This window comes from Ranitomeya imitator, chromosome 5 (genome assembly GCF_032444005.1).
Source record: "Ranitomeya imitator isolate aRanImi1 chromosome 5, aRanImi1.pri, whole genome shotgun sequence".
In the NCBI taxonomy this organism is placed as follows: Eukaryota; Metazoa; Chordata; class Amphibia; order Anura; family Dendrobatidae; genus Ranitomeya; species Ranitomeya imitator.
This window is the reverse complement of record NC_091286.1, coordinates 638039813-638061330: the sequence shown is the minus strand read 5'-3', so window position 1 is coordinate 638061330 and position 21518 is coordinate 638039813. Positions and strand designations below refer to the sequence as shown.

At 45.6% G+C, this 21518-nt stretch overlaps 1 protein-coding gene across 1 annotated transcript in view; it reads right to left on the bottom strand.

Annotated features, from left to right (window-relative positions):
• The window catches only part of LOC138637886 (uncharacterized), a 136060-nt gene that overhangs the window by 72497 nt on the left and 42045 nt on the right, over positions 1 to 21518 (bottom strand). Inside the window, exon 2 of the mRNA XM_069726819.1 lies at positions 11 to 38. Coding sequence (XP_069582920.1) covers positions 11 to 38 — 28 coding nt within the window. The remainder of the gene's footprint in view (positions 1 to 10; positions 39 to 21518) is intronic.

Genomic DNA, 21518 nt, shown 5'->3' with positions numbered 1-21518 from the left:
AGAGTGTCACAGAAGGGGAAGTTTCAAAGTGGTCGATTCTGTAAAGGAGAGGCAGAGAATTAGCAAACAGAAAACCAACATTGTAAATCATGTATAGACAATGATCTTTATATATACACTATGCGCGCTGGTGCTGAAAAGGAGGTGAATATCAAAATGCATTAAATGTAATTTGAAGAGAAAGTAGCTTATCGGACATGATCGGCTACGGTCACAAAGAGGTTGCTGTATAAGCAACTAAAGCAAATGGGCAGACGTGCCCGGTTGTGCACAAACGTAATACATAAAGAACACCTGGCTGTTAGGCATCACACAAGGGCAGCAATGATACATTAGGTCAGGGAGGTTTCAAGCTGAAATGTGATAAACAGTCATGAAAATACTGTAACAATAACCGCAAACACATATAAAATTACATCATAAAAAGGCGGTGTGGCGAGGCACAACCCAAGGGTGTAAGGTAAACAACATCTTTATGGCAGGGACTTAAATAAATGATAATAGTTCGTAGTCCCTGTTGAGTCCCCTGGGGTGCAGTGTATTGAGCTCGTGTATCCAGTAAGCCTCTCTATGTTTGAGAATGGAGATGCGGTCTCCGCCGCGGCGAGGTGGTGTGATTTGCTCTATTATCTGAAATTTGAGCTGGGATACATTGTGGCCTTTTTCAATGAAATGGGATGGTATAGGAAGTAAGATATTTTTGCACCTTATTGTCGATTTATGTTTGGATATCCTAGATTTGACTGATTGGGTGGTCTCACCGATATACAAAAGACCGCAGGGGCATTTGATGAGATATACCACGAAATTGGTGTTGCAGGTGAAAAAACCATCAATAGGGTATCTCTTGCCTGTGTGTGGGTGGTGAATGATATTACCCTTAAGGACGTTATTACATTGGTTGCAACTGAGACAGGGGAAGGTTCCTGTTTTGGGGTTACTTAAAAACCGTTGAGTAATCTGGGGTTGCGTAGGGCCTATATCCGCATGGACTAAGCAGTCTTTGATATTACGGGGCTTTTTGAAACACGGTAAGAAAGGTTGTTGAAATTCCCTGACTGATGGATATGCTGTTCGGAGGATATGCCAATGTTGGCGGATAGACTTGTGTAGTCCGTAAGCAGCAGGGTGATATTGGTGGACAAAAGGGATACGTGATGTGGCAGGAATTTTATCCCTACGTGTGAAGTCTGTAGTGGAGGACTCTAGAATTCTCGGTGGGTAGCCCCTCTCACAAAATTTGGATTTCATCTCGGATAGACGATGGTCTTTCAGGTCAGGATCAGAGACTATTCTAGTTACCCTATTGAGTTGGGATTTAGGGATTGACTTTTTCATATTTAGCGGATGGAAGCTATCAAAATGCAACAAACTGTTGCGATCAGTGGGTTTGGAGTAGAGATCAGTGGTCAAATTACCATTGATGTCCTTCTTGACCAATGTGTCAAGGAAACTAATCTGGTAGAGATCGTGTGTGACAGTAAAATCAAGACCAGGCCAGGTAGTTTTTAAAGATTGAAAAAAGGTCTGTAGAGAAGCGACATCGCCCCTCCAGATGCAGAAAACATCATCAATATATCGTTTCCACGTTAAGACATGGTTGTGGAACAGCTCATGGGTGTATATTGACGTGTCCTCATAGTGGGCCATGTAGGCATTGGCATAAGGAGGTGCCACGTTTGAGCCCATGGCCGAGCCCTTGATTTGAAGATAGTAAGTATCCTCAAAGAGAAAAAAGTTGTTATTGAGGATAATAGATAGGAGTTCGCAACAAAAATCAATTTAAATCAGGGCTCATGTTGTTTTTAGAGAGTAACCAGCGGGTAGACTGGATGCCGTTTGAGTGTGGTATTGACGTGTATAGGTCCTTTGCGTCAAAAGAGACCAAGATGGTATCTGGAGGGACGGGGGTGATGTCCTTGATAATTTGGAGGAAGGCTCCAGTATCCAGTAGGAAAGAGCGAGTGTTTCTAATCAAAGGTGTTAAGATTTTTTCTAAATAGATAGAAATAGGGGCCAGGACAGAGTCCGTGGAAGCCACAATTGGTCTGCCTGGTGGATTCTGGAGGTCTTTGTGGATTTTTGGAAGGATATATATCACGGGTGTGATAGGGTGTTTTTTAGTGAGGAATTCCCGTGTTCTGTTATCGAGTATACCTCGAATACAAAAATCCTCCAGTGTGGTTTTGATGGTATTCTGAATACCAACAATAGGGTTATGGGGGAGTTTTTCATAGGTAGAAGTATCACCAAGTTGGCGTAATACTTCATTCCTATAGTGGGATCTGTCCATAACCACTGTCCTTGCAGTCTCACCCACCTATAAAGGGATATCTAAATCCTACAGAAGTTTGAGTTCACCTTGTAAGTTGTTTTACAGTAACAAATACCGTTACTTTGGTTACGTTTTTAAAACAATGAAGAAGTCTGGTGGAAGAGGTCGTGGCCGTGGGCGTTCATTGCCAGCTGGTAATGATGGTAGTGGTGGTGGAGCATCAGGTGGTCGTGGGAAAAACAATATAGCACCTAAGTCTCGAGCTGTGGAGCCAGGTTCGTCGTCTGGCTACACAAGGCCTCAAACGCTCCCTTTTCTGGGAGTAGGAAAACCGCTTTTAAAGGGCCACTGTCACCCCCTGCAGCCGTTATAAACTAAAAGAGCCACCTTGTGCAGCAGTAATGCTGGCTCTTTTAGTTTTGTGTTCAGGTATTATTAAAATAAAGCGTTTTGAAACTCTGCAGAAATACCTGTCTTTGTCCACAGAGGCGGGTCTGAAGCCTCCTCTGTGAAGTGCCCAACAGCCGTCACTCACATCTTCTGGGGCGATGGTCGCCGCCCCCTGCGCGCTGTTTTCTTTTCAAATTCGGCGCCGGCGCTGTGTAAATATTTGTGGGGCAGGCGCAGTAAGCTCTGGCTGTCTGACGTCACAGCCAGGCTTGCAGACTGCGCCCCCGCCTTACAGCCTCTGGCTATTCAGCTGAGCTCATCCTGCCACCTCCTCCTTCTGCTCATAGCAATTGAAAGAAACAACCTACGAAACTTGCCTGCTAGCTGGCTGGAAGGCGGGGGCGGGGGACGTGGGTGAGAATCTGAGACATGCAGTGCGCATGCCCAGGAACCCTAGCCCCGCACTGTGCATAATGCATAACACAGTGCGGGGCAGGGATTCCCGAGGTGGGTGGCCGCACTGCCAGCACAGGCGCAGTCTGCAAGCCTGGCTGTGACGTCAGGCTGTGGCTCTTTTAGTTTATAACGGCTGCAGGGGGTGACAGTGGCCCTTTAAAGCCGGAGCAGCAAGAGCAAGTTTTGGCTTTCCTTGCTGACTCAGCCTCTAGCTCTTTTGCCTCCTCTTCTGAAACTGGTAAATGTAAAAGCAGCGAGTCGTTAGTGGATGTTCACGCTCAGGGACAAGTCGCTCCATTGTCCTGTTCAGCAAAAACAACAACAGAGAAGGATGCGTCAGGCGACACAACAGGTTACTCCATGGAGCTCTTTACACATACCGTTCCTGGGTTAGAAAATGAAACAGTTAACAGGCCATGCCCATTACAAGTTGAATCGGACATGGAGTGCACAGATGCACAGCCACAGCCAGATTACTATGCTGTTCCTTTGACTCAGACCACCACATTGCCCTCGCAGTGTACTGATCCAGAATCAGACCCTGATGAGACTATGGTTCCCCGTCACAAACGCTATACCACCGGCTTACACGGTAACACAGACGAAGTTGCACATGAGATAGAAGAGGAGGTCATAGATGACCCAGTTATTGACCCCGATTGGCAGCCATTGGGGGAAGAGGGTGCAGGCGGCAGTAGTTCTGAAGCGGAGGAGGAGGGGCCGCAGCAGGCATCAACATCGCAACAGGTTCCATCTGCCGGGCCTGTATCTGGCCCAAAACGCGTGGCAAAGCCAAAACCAGTTGGAGGACAGCGTGGCCATCCGGTTAAAGAAGCTCAGTCTGCAATGCCTGAAAAGGTATCCGATGCTAGAAAGAGTGCAGTCTGGCATTTTTTTAAACAACATCCAATTGATCAGCGCAAAGTCATCTGTCAAAAATGTTCAACTACCTTAGGCCGGCGTCACACTTGCGAGTTTTACGGACGTAAGAGCGCAGAAACTACGTCCGTAAAACTCGCAAAAAATACGGCACAATTATTCTCTATGCCCCTGCTCCTATCTGCCGTATTAAACTGATCAGTATTATACGGCTTTCTACGGCCGTAGAAAATCGCAGCATGCTGCGTTTGTCACCGTATTGCGCAAATAAAACATCAATGAAAGTCAATGGAAGCCCCAAAATTACGGATTACACACGGACCAGCAGTGTGACTTGCGATGAATACGCAGCGCTGTTAGAGAGAAAAGCCGGCTTTTGCTTTCTCCTTCCTAAACCCGACATGATATGAGACCTGGTTTACATACAGTAAACCATCTCATATCACCATTTTTTTTGCATATTCCACACTACTAATGTTAGTAGTGTGTATATGCAAATTTTGGCCGTTCTAGACAGTAAAATAAGGGGTTAAATGGCGGAAAAAATTGGCGTGGGCTCCCGCACAATTTTCTCCGCCAGAGTAGTAAAGCCAGTGACTGAGGGCAGATATTAATAGCCTGGAGAGGGTCCATGGTTATTGCCCCCCCCTGGCTAAAAACATCTGCCCCCAGCCACCCTAGAACAGGCACATCTGGAAGATGCGCCTATTCTGGCACTTGGCCACTCTCTTCCCATTCCCGTGTAGCGGTGGGATATGGGGTAATGAAGGGTTAATGTCACCCTGCTATTGTAAGGTGACATTAAGCCTAATTAATAATGGAGAGGCGTCAATTATGACACCTATCCATTATTAATCCAATACTAGTAAAGGGTTAAAAAAAAACCACACACACATTATTAACCCCTTAATCCCATATGACGTACTATCCCGTCCAGGTGACCTGGGACTTAATTCCCAGTGACGGGATAGTACGTCATATGCGATCGGCCGCGCTCACGGGGGGAGCGCGGCCGATCGCGGCCGGGTGTCAGCTGCCTATCGCAGCTGACATCCGGCACTATGTGCCAGGAGCGGTCACGGACCGCTCCCGGCACATTGACCCCCGGCACACCGCAATCAAAGATGATCGCGGTGTGCCGGCGGTGCAGGGAAGCATCGCACAGGGAGGGGGCTCCCTGCGGGCTTCCCTGAGACGATCGGTACACGGTGATGTACTCACCGTGTACCGAGCGTCTTCTCCCTGCAGTCCCCAGATCCAAAATGGCCGCCGGGCTGCATGCATCCGGGTCCTGCAGGGAGCACTTCCGGGTCAGGATCAGGCTGCAGCTGCAGCTCTAATCCTGCCCGGCTGTATGTCAGATCACCGATCTAACAGAGTGCTGTGCACACTGTCAGATCTGTGATCTGTGATGTCCCCCCCTGGGACAAAGTGAAAAAGTAAAAAAAAAAATTTCCACACTTGTAAAAAAAAAAAAAAAAAAAATCCTAAATAAAGCAGAAAAAAAAAATATTGTTCCCATAAATACATTTCTTTACCTAAAAAAAAAACAATAAAAGTACACATATTTAGTATTGCCGCGTCCGTAACGACCCGACCTATAAAACTGGCCCACTAGTTAACCCCTTCAGTGAACACCGTAAGAAAAAAAAAAAAAAACAGCCAAAAAACAACGCTTTATTATCATAACGCTGAACAAAAAGTGGAATAACACGCGATCAAAAAGACGGATATAAATAACCATGGTACCTCTGAAAACGGCATCTTGTCCCGCAAAAAACGAGCCATCATATAGCATCATAACCAAAAAAATAAAAAAGTTATAGTCCTCAGAATAAAGCGATGCCAAAATAATTATTTTTTCTATAAAATAGCTTTTATCGTATAAAAGCGCAAAAACATAAAAAAAATGATATAAATGAGGTATCGCTGTAATCGTACTGACCCGAAGAATAAAACTGCTTCATCAATTTTAACAAACGCGGAACGGTATAAACGCCTCCCCCAATAGAAATTCATGAATAGCTGGTTTTTGGTCATTCTGCCTCACAAAAAATCGGAATAAAAAGCGATCAAAAACTGTCCGAAAATGTAACCGATAAAAACGTCAACTCGTCCCGCAAAAAACAAGACCTCACATGACTCTGTGGACCAAAATATGGAAAAATTATAGGTCTCAAAATGTGGAGACGCAAAAACTTTTTTGCTATAAAAAGCGTCTTTTAGTGTGTGACGGCTGCCAATCATAAAAATCCGATATAAAAAACGCTATAAAAGTAAATCAAACCCCCCTTCATCACCCCCTTAGTTAGGCTAGGTTCACATTGCGTTAATGGGTTAACGCTAACGGACAGCGTTGCACGGCGAAAATGTCACAATTAACGCCGTGCAACGGGTCCGTTAGCACAACCATTGACAGCAATGTGATTTTCGGGTGTAGCGCATCGCTAGAGTGTGCCATTTTCGGCTCGCGCTAGCAAGGTGCCATTCTTTTGTGGCGCGCCTCAGACGCTGCTTGCAGCGTCCGCGGCGCGCCCGAGGTCCGATCCCCGATCTTCCGGAGCGGGGACGTTAACGCGACCACTAAACACGACACCTAAAAAGACATTGCGTTAGCGCAATCCGCTAGTGCTAAACGGATTTCCCTAACGCAATGTGAACCTAGCCTTAGGGAAAAATAATAAAATTAAAAAAAATGTATTTATTTCCATTTTCCCATTAGGGTTAGGGCTAGGGTTAGGGCTAGGGTTAGGGCTAGGGTTAGGGTTTGGATTACATTTACGGTTGGGATTAGGGTTGGGATTAGAATTAGGGGTGTGTCAGGGTTAGGTGTGTGGTTAGGGTTACAGTTGGGATTAGGGTTAGGGGTGCGTTTGGATTAGGGTTTCATTTATAATTGGGGGGTTTCCACTGTTTAGGCACATCAGGGGCTCTCCAAACGCGACATGGCGTCCGATCTCAATTCCAGCCAATTCTGCATTGAAAAAGTAAAAAAGTGCTCCTTCACTTCCGAGCTCTCCCGTGCGCCCAAACAGGGGTTTACCCCAACATATGGGGTATCATCGTACTCGAGACAAACAACAACTTTTTGGGTCCAAGTTCTCTTGTTATCCTTGGGAAAATAAAAATTTGGGGGGCTAAAAATCATTTTTGTGGGAAAAAAAAGGATTTTTTATTTTCACGGCTCTGCGTTGTAAACTGTAGTGAAACACTTGGGGGTTCAAAGTTTTCACAACACATCTAGATAAGTTCCGTGGGAGGTCTAGTTTCCAATATGAGGTCACTTGTGGGTGGTTTCTACTGTTTGGGTACATCAGGGGCTCTGCAAATGCAACGTGACGCCTGCAGACCAATCCATCTAAGTCTGCATTCCAAATGGCGCTCCTTCCCTTCCGAGCTCTGCCATGCGCCCAAACAGTGGTTCCCCCCCACATATGGGGTATCAGCGTACTCAGGACAAATTGGACAACAACTTTTGGGGTCCAATTTATTCTGTTACCCTTGTAAAAATACAAAGCTGGGGGCTAAAAAATCATTTTTGTGAAAAAAAAAAGAATTTTTATTTTCACGGCTCTGCGTTATAAACTGTAGTGAAACACTTAGGGGTTCAAAGTTCTCACAACACATCTAGATAAGTTCCTTGGGAGGTCTAGTTTCTAATATGGGGTCACTTGTGGGGGTTTTGTACTGTTTGGGTACATCAGGGGCTCTGCAAATGCAACGTGACTCCTGCAGACCAATCCATCTAAGTCTGCATTCCAAATGGCGCTCCTTCCCTTCCGAGCTCTGCCATGCGCCCAAACAGTGGTTCCCCCCCACATATGGGGTATCAGCGTACTCAGGACAAATTGAACAACAACTTTTGGGGTCCAATTTATTCTGTTACCCTTGTAAAAATACAAAGCTGGGGGCTAAAAAATCATTTTTGTGAAAAAAAAAGAATTTTTATTTTCACGGCTCTGCGTTATAAACTGTAGTGAAACACTTAGGGGTTCAAAGTTCTCACAACACATCTAGATAAGTTCCTTGGGAGGTCTAGTTTCTAATATGGGGTCACTTGTGGGGGTTTTGTACTGTTTGGGTACATCAGGGGCTCTGCAAATGCAACGTGACTCCTGCAGACCAATCCATCTAAGTCTGCATTCCAAATGGCGCTCCTTCCCTTCCGAGCTCTGCCATGCGCCCAAACAGTGGTTCCCCCCCACATATGGGGTATCAGCGTACTCAGGACAAATTGAAAAACAACTTTTGGGGTCCAATTTATTCTGTTACCCTTGTAAAAATACAAAGCTGGGGGTAAAAAAATCATTTTTGTGAAAAAAAAAAGAATTTTTATTTTCACGGCTCTGCGTTATAAACTGTAGTGAAACACTTAGGGGTTCAAAGTTCTCACAACACATCTAGATAAGTTCCTTGGGAGGTCTAGTTTCTAATATGGGGTCACTTGTGGGGGGTTTGTACTGTTTGGGTACATCAGGGGCTCTGCAAATGCAACGTGACTCCTGCAGACCAATCCATCTAAGTCTGCATTCCAAATGGCGCTCCTTCCCTTCCGAGCTCTGCCATGCGCCCAAACAGTGGTTCCCCCCCACATATGGGGTATCAGCGTACTCTGGACAAATTGGACAACAACTTTTGGGGTCCAATTTATTCTGTTACCCTTGTGAAAATACAAAACTGGGGGCTAAAAAATAATTTTTGCGAAAAAAAAAAAAATTATTTTAACGGCTCTGCGTTATAAACTGTAGTGAAACACTTGGGGGTTCAAAGCTCTCAAAACACATCTAGATAAGTTCCTTAGGGGGTCTAGTTTCCAAAATGGTGTCACTTTTGGGGGGTTTTAATGTTTAGGCACATCAGGGGCTCTCCAAACCAACATGGCGTCCCATCTTAATTCCAGTCAATTTTGCATTGAAAAGTCAAATGGCGCTCCTTCCCTTCCGAGCTCTGCTATGCACCCAAAAAGTGGTTTACCCCCACATATGGGGTATCGTCGCACTCAGGACAAATTGCACAACAACTTTTGTGGTCTAATTTCTTCTCTTACCCTTGGGAAAATAAAAAATTGGGGGCGAAAAGATCATTTTTGTGGAAAAATAAGATTTTTTATTTTTACGGCTCTGCATTATAAACTTCTGTGAAGCACTTGTTGGGTCAAAGTGCTCACCACACATCTAGATAAGTTCCTTAAGGGGTCTACTTTTCAAAATGGTGTCACTTGTGAGGGGTTCCAATGTTTAGGCACATCAGGGGCTCTCCAAACACAACATGGCGTCCCATCTCAATTCCAGTCAATTTTGCATTGAAAAGTCAAATGGCGCTCCTTCCCTTCCGAGCTCTGCCATACGCCCAAACAATGGTTTACACCCATATATGGGGTATCAGCGTACTCAGGACAAATTGGCCAACAATTTTTGAGGTCCAATTTCTTCTCTTACTCTTGGGAAAATAAAAAAATTGGGGGCGAAAAGATCATTTTTGTGAAAAAATATGATTTTTTATTTTTACGGCTCTGCATTATAAACTTCTGTGAAGCAATTGGTGGGTCAAAGTGGTCACCACACATCTAGATAAGTTCCTTAGGGTGTCTACTTTCCAAAATGGTGTCACTTGTGGGGGGTTTCAATGTTTAGGCACATGAGGGGCTCTCCAAACGCAACATGGCGTCCCATCTCAATTCCTGTCAATTTTGCATTGAAAAGTCAAATGGCGCTCCTTTCCTTCCGAGCTCTGCCATGCGCCCAAACAGTGGTTTACCCCCACATATGGGGTATCAGCGTACTCAGTACAGATTGTACAACAATGTTTGGCATCCATTTTATCCTGTTACCCTTGATAAAATAAAACAAATTGGAGCTGAAATAAATTTTGTGTGAAAAAAAGTTAAATATTCATTTTTATTTAAACATTCCAAAAATTCCTGTGAAACCCCTGAAGGGTTAATAAACTTCTTGAATGTGGTTTTGAGCACCTTGAGGGGTGCAGTTTTTAGAATGGTGTCACACTTGGGTATTTTCTATCATATAGACCCCTCAAAATGACATCAAATGAGATGTGGTCCCTAAAAAAAAATGGTGTTGTAAAAATGAGAAATTGCTGGTCAACTTTTAACCCTTATAACTCCCTAACAAAAAAAATTTTGGTTCCAAAATTCTGCTGATGTAAAGTAGACATGTGGGAAATGTTACTTATTAAGTATTTTGCGTGACATATCTCTGTTATTTAAGGGCATAAAAATTAAAAGTTGGAAAATTGCGAAATTTTCAAAATTTTCGCCAAATTTCCGTTTTTTTCACAAATAAACGCAAGTTATATCGAATAAATGTTACCACTAAAATGAAGTACAATATGTCACAAGAAAACAATGTCAGAATTGCCAAGATCCGTTGAAGCGTTCCAGAGTTATAACCTCATAAAGGGACAGTGGTCAGAATTGTAAAAATTGGCCCGGTCATTAACGTGCAAACCACCCTCGGGGCTTAAGGGGTTAAAAAATAATTTATTTAAAAAATCACAAAGGCTGTTGTATTAATTTATTCTACTCTCAATCCACTTACTGAAGACCCTCGATCTGTAAATTAAAAAAAAAAAATAAACCAACAATATACATACCTTCCGAGGATCTGTAAAGTCCAACGATGTAGATCCATCTGAAGGGGTTAAAATATTTTGCAGACACGAGCTCCGCTAATGCAGGCTGCTCATGTCTGCAATACCCCGGCGAATGAAGCTAAATATAGGTCAATGACCTATATTTAGCTTCATTTGCGGTGAGGCGCCCTCTGCTGGCTGTTCCTAGATCGTGGGAACTTTCCTAGAAAGCTCCCTTGCTCGAGATCATAAGAGGGCGCCCTCTGCTGGTTGTCCTCATATGAACTCGAGCAAGGGAGCTTTCTAGGTAAGTTCCCACGATCTAGGAACAGCCAGCAGAGGGCGCCTCACCGCAAATGAAGCTAAATATAGGTCATTGACCTATATTTAGCTTCATTCGCCAGGGTATTGCAGACATGAGCAGCCTGCATTAGCGGAGCTCGTGTCTGCAAAATATTTTAACCCCTTCAGATGGATCTACATCGTTGGATCTTACAGATCCTCGGAAGGTATGTATATTGTTGGTTTATTATTTTTTTTTAATTTACAGATCGAGGGTCTTCAGTGAGTGGATTGACAGTAGAATAAATTAATACAACAGCCTTTGTGATTTTTTCAATAAATTATTTTTTAATAATGTGTTTTTTTTTTTTTAACCCTTGACTAGTATTGGATTAATAATGGATAGGTGTCAGAATTGACGCCTCTCCATTATTAATTTGGCTTAATGTCACCTTACAATAGCAAGGTGGCATTAACCCTTCATTACCCCATATCCCACCGCTACACGGGAATGGGAAGAGAGTGGCCAAGTGCCAGAATAGGCGCATCTTCCAGATGTGCCTTTTCTGGGGTGGCTGGGGGCAGATGTTTTTAGCCAGGGGGGGCCATTAACCGTGGACCCTCTCAAGGCTATTAATATCTGCCCCCAGTCACTGGCTTTACTGCTCTGGCGGAGAAAATTGTGCGGGAGCCCACGCCAATTTTTTCCGCCATTTAACCCCTTAATTTACTAGCTAGAACGGCCAAATTTTGCATATATACACTACTGACATTAGTAGTGTGGAATATGCAAAAAAAAAATGGGGATATGAGATGGTTTACTGTATGTAAACCAAGTCTCATATCATGTCGGGTTTAGGAAGGAGAAAGCAAAAGCCGGTAATTGAATTACCGGCTTTCTGCTATCTCGCGCTGTATGAAGTAATAATATATATACATATATGTGTCTCCCTGACACACATATATATATATATATATATATATATATATATATATATATATATATATAGATATAGAGAGAGAGAGAGACAGTATATATGTTTTTTTTATTTTTAACACATGGATCCCTTGTATAGCCGTATGTCGGTTTTGCAAGCCTGTGATAAAAACACGCATTACGGCTGACATACGGATTACATACGGAGGATGCCATGCGCAAAAAACGCTGACACACCCTGCCTACGGAGGAGCTACGGACCACTATTTTCGGGACTTTTCAGCGTATTACGGCCGTAATATACGGACCGTATTTTCATACGCTGTGTGTGACGCCGGCCTTAAGCAGAGGTCAGAATCTGAAAAGTCTAAATACAAGTTGCATGCATAGACATTTAACCACCATGCACTTGCAAGCCTGGACTAACTACCAAACGTCCCTTAAGGTTGTAGCACCCTCGGCCAATGAAGCTAGTCAGCAATGCTACATCCCATCCGTCACTGTAAGGCCACCATTTTCCGCACCACCTGCAGTATCTGTGCAGGTTTCGTTGCCAGGCCAAAGCAGTCAGGGTCAGGGAATCACCAGTTTCGTAGAAGGAAACACTGCATCTAGGGCACCGGCAAGAATAACGTCTCCAACCGTCTCTCAGTCTGCCATGTCCACCGGCACCCCCGCTAGTTCCACGATCTCCAGCTCTCCAGTCCAGCTCACCCTACATGAGACTCTCGTTAGAAAAAGAAAGTACTCATCCTCGCATCCGCATACACAGGGTTTTAACGCCCATAAAGCTAGACTAATCTCGTTAGAGATGATGCCCTACCGGTTAGTTGAAAGCGAAGCTTTCAAAGCCCTGATGGACTACGCTGAACCACGCTACGAGCTACCCAGTCGACACTTCTTTTCGAGAAAAGCCATCCCAGCCCTCCACCAGCATGTTAAAGAGCGCATCGTCCATGCACTCAGGCAATCTGTGAGTACAAAGGTGCATCTGACAACAGATGCATGGACCAGTAGGCATGGCCAGGGACGTTACGTGTCCATCACGGCACACTGGGTGAATGTGGTGGATGCAGGGTCCACAGGGGACAGCAATATTGGGACAGTTGTGACTAGCCCATGGTCTAGGAAACAGTTGGCTGTAGCCGTTCGCCCCCCCTCCTCCTCGTCCTGCTGCAGAAGCGAGAGCTCGCCCACATACCGCAGTCGCACAACCACTCCATCCGCAGCTGCCACTGTTGCACACCAGGTGTCCCATTATGGGGCAGCTACTGGCAAGCGTCAGCAGGCTGTATTGGCTATGAAGTGTTTGGGCGACAACAGACACACCGCGGAAGTTCTGTCCGAGTTCTTACAGAAAGAAACGCAGTCGTGGCTGGGCACTGTAGATCTTGAGGCAGGCAAGGTAGTGAGTGATAACGGAAGGAATTTCATGGCTGCCATCGCCCTTTCCCAACTGAAACACATTCCTTGCCTAGCTCACACCTTAAACCTGGTGGTGCAGTGCTTCCTGAAAAGTTCTCCGGGGTTATCCGACCTGCTCATCAAAGTGCGTGGACTTTGCTCGCATATCCGCCGTTCGCCCGTACACTTCAGCCGTATGCAGACCTATCAGCGGTCTTTGAACCTTCCCCAGCATTGCCTAATCATCGACGTTGCAACAAGGTGGAACTCAACACTGCACATGCTTCAGAGACTGTGCGAACAGAGGCGGGCTGTTATGTATTTGTGGGAGGATACGCATACACGGGCAGGCAGTAGGATGGCAGACATGGAGTTGTCAGGTGTGCAGTGGTCGAAGGTACAAGACATGTGTCAAGTCCTTCAGTGTTTTGAGGAATGCACACGGCTGGTAAGTGCAGACAACGCCATAACAAGCATGAGCATCCCCCTAATGCGTCTGCTGATGCAAAGTTTGAGGCACATAAAGGATCAGGCGTCTGCAGCAGAGGAAGAGGAAAGCCTTGATGACAGTCAGCCTTTGTCTGGTCAGGGCAGTGTACAGGACGAGGTAGCGGGCGAACAGGAGGAGGAGGACGAGGATGATGATGGGGATGAGTATTTTTTTAATGAGGAAGCTTCTCCGGGGCCACTGGAAATTGGTGGCGTGGCAAGGCCGAGTTCTGGTTCTTTGAGGGACACAAGTGACGTAGATTTGTCTGAAACTGCCCCTCAACCAAGCACAACCGCAGATTTGACAACTGGAACTTTGGTCCACATGGCGGATTATGCCTTACGTATCCTCAAAAGGGACACACGCATTATTATAATGATGACCAATGACGATTACTGGTTGGCCTGCCTCCTTGATCCTCGCTATAAAGGCAAATTGCAAAATATTATGCCACATGAGAACTTGGAACAAATATTAGCAACCAAACAATCAACTCTTGTTGACCGTTTGATTCAGGCATTCCCAGCACACAGCGCCGGTGATCGTTCTTACACGAGCTGCAGGGGGCAGCAGACCAGAGGTGTTAGAGGTGCACAAATCAGAAGTGGCGTTAGACAGAGGGGTTTTCTGACCAGGTTGTGGAGTGATTTTGCTATGACCGCAGACAGGACAGGTACTGCAGCATCAATTCAAAGTGACAGGAGACAACATTTGTCCAGTATGGTTACTAACTATTTTTCATCCCTTATCGATGTTCTCCCTCAACCGTCATTCCCATTTGACTACTGGGCATCCAAATTAGACACCTGGCCAGAATTGGCAGAATGTGCATTGCAGGAGCTTGCTTGCCCAGCAGCTAGTGTGCTATCAGAAAGAGTATTCAGTGCTGCTGGTTCAATATTAACCGAAAAAAGGACTCGTCTGGCTACCCAAAATGTTGATGATCTAACCTTCATTAAAATGAACCACAACTGGATTTCGAATTATTTTGCCCCACCTTTCCCGGCTGACACCTAGATTTCCAATGAAAAGGTCTTGCTTCTCGACTGCTCTGAGTTTTCCAATCTCGTAATTTGCAGCAGCTGTTTGTCCAGCATACGACATGTTTACACCACCCTAAATGGCCAAACTCCCCCCACGGGGCTGTGATCTCGCCACTTGGCGCAAGCACCCGTGAGAGTGCCGTTTGTCTGAAGAGGTGGGTGTGCACGCTTTTGGTTGACGGCACTGCCACTGGGTCCCTCATAGTACAATAAAGTGTCTCTGGCAGTGGTGGCACGCAACCAACGTCAGACACACCGTTGTAACATGAGGGGCCCTGGGCCTGTACCGCCGGCCACAAGACAATTTCCCCCCCCACCAGCTCAAACAGTGCTCTACGATATGCAAAATTATCTCTCACAGCTCCAGCAATGTTTAGTCTATGCGCTGACATCCTTCAATGCCTGGCACTGACAATAGCAATGTGTTGACATGTATGATGCTACTTAAAATAGTCTGGGGCAGTGTCCTATATTTACACCAGTAAATACTTTGCGCCAAATTACTAGGTCAGAAACACAGCAGAGTAGCCCACCCCTGTACCTAAGTATGCCACCCTTTTGTTTTTTGGTTTTGTTGTATTGCGAGACATTAACATCTATTTATTTTTTGGGAGTACTAACTGTCAGACACTCATTACAATCGGCCTCCGCTGACAACACCAATGCTGCCTGTGTACCCCTGCAAGATAATTCCAAGTGCATAGAGCCTACTTTTGTTATGTTAGGCCTACTAAGCCTGTCTGCGGTCCCTCCTTCCAATAGTCCTCCACTGACCACACCACTGCTGCCCGTGTACCCCTGGAACCTATTTTTAAGGGCCGACAGCCTACTTTTGTTATGTTAGGCCTACTAAGCCTGTCTGCGGTCCCTCCTTCCAATAGTCCTCCACTGACCACACCACTGCTGCCTGTGTACCTCTGGAACCTATTTTAAAGTTCCTACAGCCAACTTTTGTTATGTTAGGCCTACTAAGCCTGTCTGCGGTCCCTCCTTCCAATAGTCCTCCACTTACCACACCACTGCTGCCCGTGTACCCCTGGAAGCTATTTTAAAGTGCCTACAGCCAACTTTTGTTATGTTAGGCCTACTAAGCCTGTCTGCGGTCCCTCCTTCCAATAGTCCTCCACTGAACACACCACTGCTGCCGTGTACCCCTGGAACCTATTTTTAAGGGCATACAGCCTACTTTTGTTATGTTAGGCCTACTAAGCCTGTCTGCGGTCCCTCCTTCCAATAGTCCTCCACTGACCAGACCAATGCTGCCCGTGTACCCCTGGAACCTATTTTAATGTGCCTACAGCCTACTTTTGTTATGTTAGGACTACTAAGCCTGTCTGCGGTCCCTCCTTCCAATAGTCCTCCACTAACCACACCACTGCTGCCCGTGTACCCCTGGATCCTATTTTAAAGTGCCTACAGCCTACTTTTGTTATGTTAAGCCTACTAAGCCTGTCTGCGGTCCCTCCTTCCAATAGTCCTTCACTGACCAGACCACTGCTGCCCGTGTACCCCTGGAGCCTATTTTTAAGGGCCTACAGCCTACTTTTGTTATGTTAGGCCTACTAAGCCTGTCTGCGGTCCCTCCTTCCAATAGTCCTCCACTGACCAGACCAATGCTACCCGTATACCCCTGGAACCTATTTTAAAGTGCCTACAGCCTACTTTTGTTATGTTAGGCCTACTAAGCCTGTCTGCGGTCCCTCCTTCCAATAGTCCTCCACTGACCACACCACTGCTGCCTGTGTACCCCTGGAAGCTATTTTAAAGTGCCTACAGCCAACTTTTGTTATGTTAGGCCTACTAAGCCTGTCTGCGGTCCCTCCTTCCAATAGTCCTCCACTGACCACACCACTGCTACCCGTGTACCCCTGGAACCGATTTTAAAGTGCCTACAGCCTACTTTTGTTATGTTAGGACTACTAAGCCTGTCTGCGGTCCCTCCTTCCAATAGTCCTTCACTGACCACACCACTGCTGCCGTGTACCCCTGGAACCTATTTTTAAGGGCATACAGCCTACTTTTGTTATGTTAGGCCTACTAAGCCTGTCTGCGGTCCCTCCTTCCAATAGTCCTCCACTGACCAGACCAATGCTGCCCGTGTACCCCTGGAACCTATTTTAATGTGCCTACAGCCTACTTTTGTTATGTTAGGACTACTAAGCCTGTCTGCGGTCCCTCCTTCCAATAGTCCTCCACTAACCACACCACTGCTGCCCGTGTACCCCTGGATCCTATTTTAAAGTGCCTACAGCCTACTTTTGTTATGTTAAGCCTACTAAGCCTGTCTGCGGTCCCTCCTTCCAATAGTCCTTCACTGACCAGACCACTGCTGCCCGTGTACCCCTGGAGCCTATTTTAAGGGCCTACAGCCTACTTTTGTTATGTTAGGCCTACTAAGCCTGTCTGCGGTCCCTCCTTCCAATAGTCCTCCACTGACCAGACCAATGCTGCCCGTGTACCCTTGGAACCTATTTTAAAGTGCCTACAGCCTACTTTTGTTATGTTAGGCCTACTAAGCCTGTCTGCGGTCCCTCCTTCCAATAGTCCTCCACTGACCACACCACTGCTGCCCGTGTACCCCTGGAACCTATTTTAAAGTGCCTACAGCCAACTTTTTTTATGTTAGGACTACTAAGCCTGTCTGTGGTCCCTCCTTCCAATAGTCCTTCACTTACCACACCACTGCTGCCGGTGTACCCCTGGAAGCTATTTTAAAGTGCCTACAGCCAACTTTTGTTATGTTAGGCCTACTAAGCCTGTCTGCGGTCCCTCCTTCCAATAGTCCTCCACTGACCACACCACTGTTGCCCGTGTACCCCTGGAACCTATTTTAAAGTGCCTACAGCCTACTTTTGTTATGTTCGGCCTACTAAGCCTGTCTGCGGTCCCTCCTTCCAATAGTCCTTCACTGACCAGACCACTGCTGCCCGTGTACCCCTGGAACCTATTTTTAAGGGCCGACAGCCTACTTTTGTTATGTTAGGCCTACTAAGCCTGTCTGCGGTCCCTCCTTCCAATAGTCCTCCACTGACCAGTCCAATACCGCCCGTGTACCCTGGAACCTATTTTAAAGTGCCTACAGCCTACTTTTGTTATGTTAGGCCTACTAAGCCTGTCTGTGGTCCCTCCTTCCAATAGTCCTCCACTGACCACACCACTGCTGCCCGTGTACCTCTGGAACCTATTTTAAAGTGCCTACAGCCAACTTTTGTTATGTTAGGCCTACTAAGCCTGTCTGTGGTCCCTCCTTCCAATAGTCCTCCACTGACCACACCACTGCTGCCCGTGTACCCCTGGAACCTATTTTAAAGTGCCTACAGCCTACTTTTCTTATGTTAGGCCTACTACGCCTGTCTGCGGTCCCTCCTTCCAATAGTCCTCCACTGACCAGACCAATGCTGTCCATGTACCCCTGGAACCTATTTTAAATTGCATAGAGCATCCTTTTTTAATTGTAGGCGTACTAAGTCTGTCCATAATTGAAATTGTCCTCCACTGACCAGAGCAATGCTGCCTGTGTACCCCTGTAACCTTTTTTAAACTGCATTGAGCCAAAATTTTTTGTTTAAGGCCTACTACCTGTGTCTGTCTGCGCCACTCAATACAGCTGTTCTCCTCTGAAAAAAGCTGAGCGTCAATAGTCTGATTTTCAGCCTAGAGGAATTTGAAAACTGCATTGGGGCTACTACTTTGGTAGGGCCTACTAACGGTGTCTGCCGCTCCAAGGTGTTCTCCAGGTTGCCTCTCCATAGCTTCGATCTTCTAGCTCTCGTTCAGTAGTTGTTGAAACAACACTGCATTAGGCCTACAAGTTGGGTCTGGGTTGTAGAGACGGTGTCTGCCGCTCCAAGGTGTTCTCCAGGTTGCCTCTCCATAGCTTCAATCTTCATGCTTGTGTTAAGTAGTTGTTGAAACAACACTGCATTAGGCCTACAAGTTGGGTCTGGGTTGTAGAGACGGTGTCTGCCGCTCCAAGGTGTTCTCCAGGTTGCCTCTCCATAGTTTCAATCTTCATGCTCGTGTTAAGTAGTTGTTGAAACAACACTGCATTAGGCCTACAAGTTGGGTCTGGGTTGTAGAGACGGTGTCTGCCGCTCCAAGGTGTTCTCCAGGTTGCCTCTCCATAGCTTCAATCTTCATGCTCGTGTTAAGTAGTTGTTGAAACAACACTGCATTAGGCCTACAAGTTGGGTCTGGGTTGTAGAGATGGTGTCTTCCGCTCCAAGGTGTTCTCCAGGTTGCCTTTCCTGAGCTTCTATCTTCAGGCTCTTGTTAAATAGTTGTTAAATGGAACAACTGCATTTAACCTACTAGTTGGGTTGGGGCCTACTATCGGTGTCTGCCGCTCCTTGCTGTTCTCCTCCACTGAACAAAGCTGTGCCGCCTGTTTACTACTGTTGCCATTTTTGAACTGCATTTAGACTACTTACTGATTTGGGCCTACTCTCTGTGTCAGCCTCTCATTACAGTTGTCCTCCACTGAACAAAGCAATGCCCCCTGGTTAGTCCTGTTACCAATTTTGAACTGCATTTAGCCCACTTTATTCTTTGGGCCTATATCTGTATTTCCTCCTCATCCTGCCCATTGCCCATCCAGTGATAGATGAGTCTGCTGGTACATTGACCCATAACGCAACATTCCCCGTGCACGCTACACAGCAAGATTGTGACCCTGCTGAAAGTCAGGTTCCTCTTCCCGCATACCATACCACCTTACACGGGGACAAAGAGGAAGGTGCAGATGAAAGTGCAGGTTCCTTCATCAGGTGGGGGAGGAATACTAGTTGGCGACATCACTGGCACAAGGCCCCTCATAGTACGCAAAAGTGTCGCTGCCGGTGGGAGGCGCCCCCGCCGTGCAAACACACTGCCGTACTTTGAGGGGCCCTGTGCCAGTGCCAATGCCAACGAGTGGGCCCCCCCTTGCTTGCTCCGGATCACAGTACTTGCAAAGTTGAAATACTTACCTCTCCCTGCTCCACTGCCGTGACGTGGTCCAGATTTCCTGGGCCCACTAAATACTTGAACCAGCCCTACCCCCCCACAACTTTAGCCAAATGACCCCCAATTTCCAATGCCTTACTATAATTATAAGGTAAATTAAGATTGACAAGCTTAAGTAACAAGAATGAATGTTTTTGCCATTAATATGGCCACTGTACATGTTTTCCTGGCCTCCACTCACTGACCTGGCTCCCCCATTGACTTGCATTGGGTTTCGTGTTTCGGTCGATCCCCGACTTTTCACGATAATCGGCCGATTCCACTCGACTCGACTGTTGAGATCGTCGGGTTTCGCGAAACCCGACTCGACCCTAAAAAACTAAAAGTCGCTCAACCCTAAATAGGATTGTACTCACCAGATGGAGCCAAATTGTGGCTTATAACAGTATTCACTGCAGCAGATCCACAGGTCCACTGATGACCAACCAAAGGAAAAAAATTGGGTAAATGTGGATTTAATCTGCGCTGCTGAATAAGTGAAAGTCCGCACGTATACCATGTAAACGCTTTATTCAACGCGTTTCAAAGTTCTTCTAAAGCAGATAGATGAAGCTGCAACCCATAATGAGGTCCTGGTTATGGGGGACTTTAACTACCTGGATATTAACTGGGAAACAGAAACCTGTGAAACCCATAAAGGCAACAGGTTTCTGCTAATAACCAAGAAAAATTATCTTTCACAATTGGTGCAGAATCCAACCAGAGGAGCAGCACTTTTAGACCTAATACTATCTCATAGACCTGACAGAATAACAAATCTGCAGGTGGTTGGGCATCTAGGAAATAGCGACCACAATATTGTACAGTTTCACCTGTCTTTCACTAGGGGGACTTGTCAGGGAGTCACAAAAACACTGAACTTTAGGAAGGCAAAGTTTGACAAGCTTAGAGATGCCCTTAATCTGGTAGACTGGGACAATATCCTCAGAAATAAGAATACAGATAATAAATGGGAAATGTTTAAGAACATCCTAAATAGGCAGTGTAAGCGGTTTATACCTTGTGGGAATAAAAGGACTAGAAATAGGAAAAACCCAATGTGGCTAAACAAAGAAGTAAGACAGGCAATTAACAGTAAAAAGAAAGCATTTGCACTACTAAAGCAGGATGGCACCATTGAAGCTCTAAAAAACTATAGGGAGAAAAATACTTTATCTAAAAAACTAATTAAAGCTGCCAAAAAGGAAACAGAGAAGCACATTGCTAAGGAGAGTAAAACTAATCCCAAACTGTTCTTCAACTATATCAATAGTAAAAGAATAAAAACTGAAAATGTAGGCCCCTTAAAAAATAGTGAGGGAAGAATGGTTGTAGATGACGAGGAAAAAGCTAACATATTAAACACCTTCTTCTCCACGGTATTCACGGTGGAAAATGAAATGCTAGGTGAAATCCCAAGAAACAATGAAAACCCTATATTAAGGGTCACCAATCTAACCCAAGAAGAGGTGCGAAACCGGCTAAATAAGATTAAAATAGATAAATCTCCGGGTCCGGATGGCATACACCCACGAGTACTAAGAGAACTAAGTAATGTAATAGATAAACCATTATTTCTTATTTTTAGGGACTCTATAGCGACAGGGTCTGTCCCGCAGGACTGGCGCATAGCAAATGTGGTGCCAATATTCAAAAAGGGCTCTAAAAGTGAACCTGGAAATTATAGGCCAGTAAGTCTAACCTCTATTGTTGGTAAAATATTTGAAGGGTTTCTGAGGGATGTTATTCTGGATTATCTCAATGAGAATAACTGTTTAACTCCATATC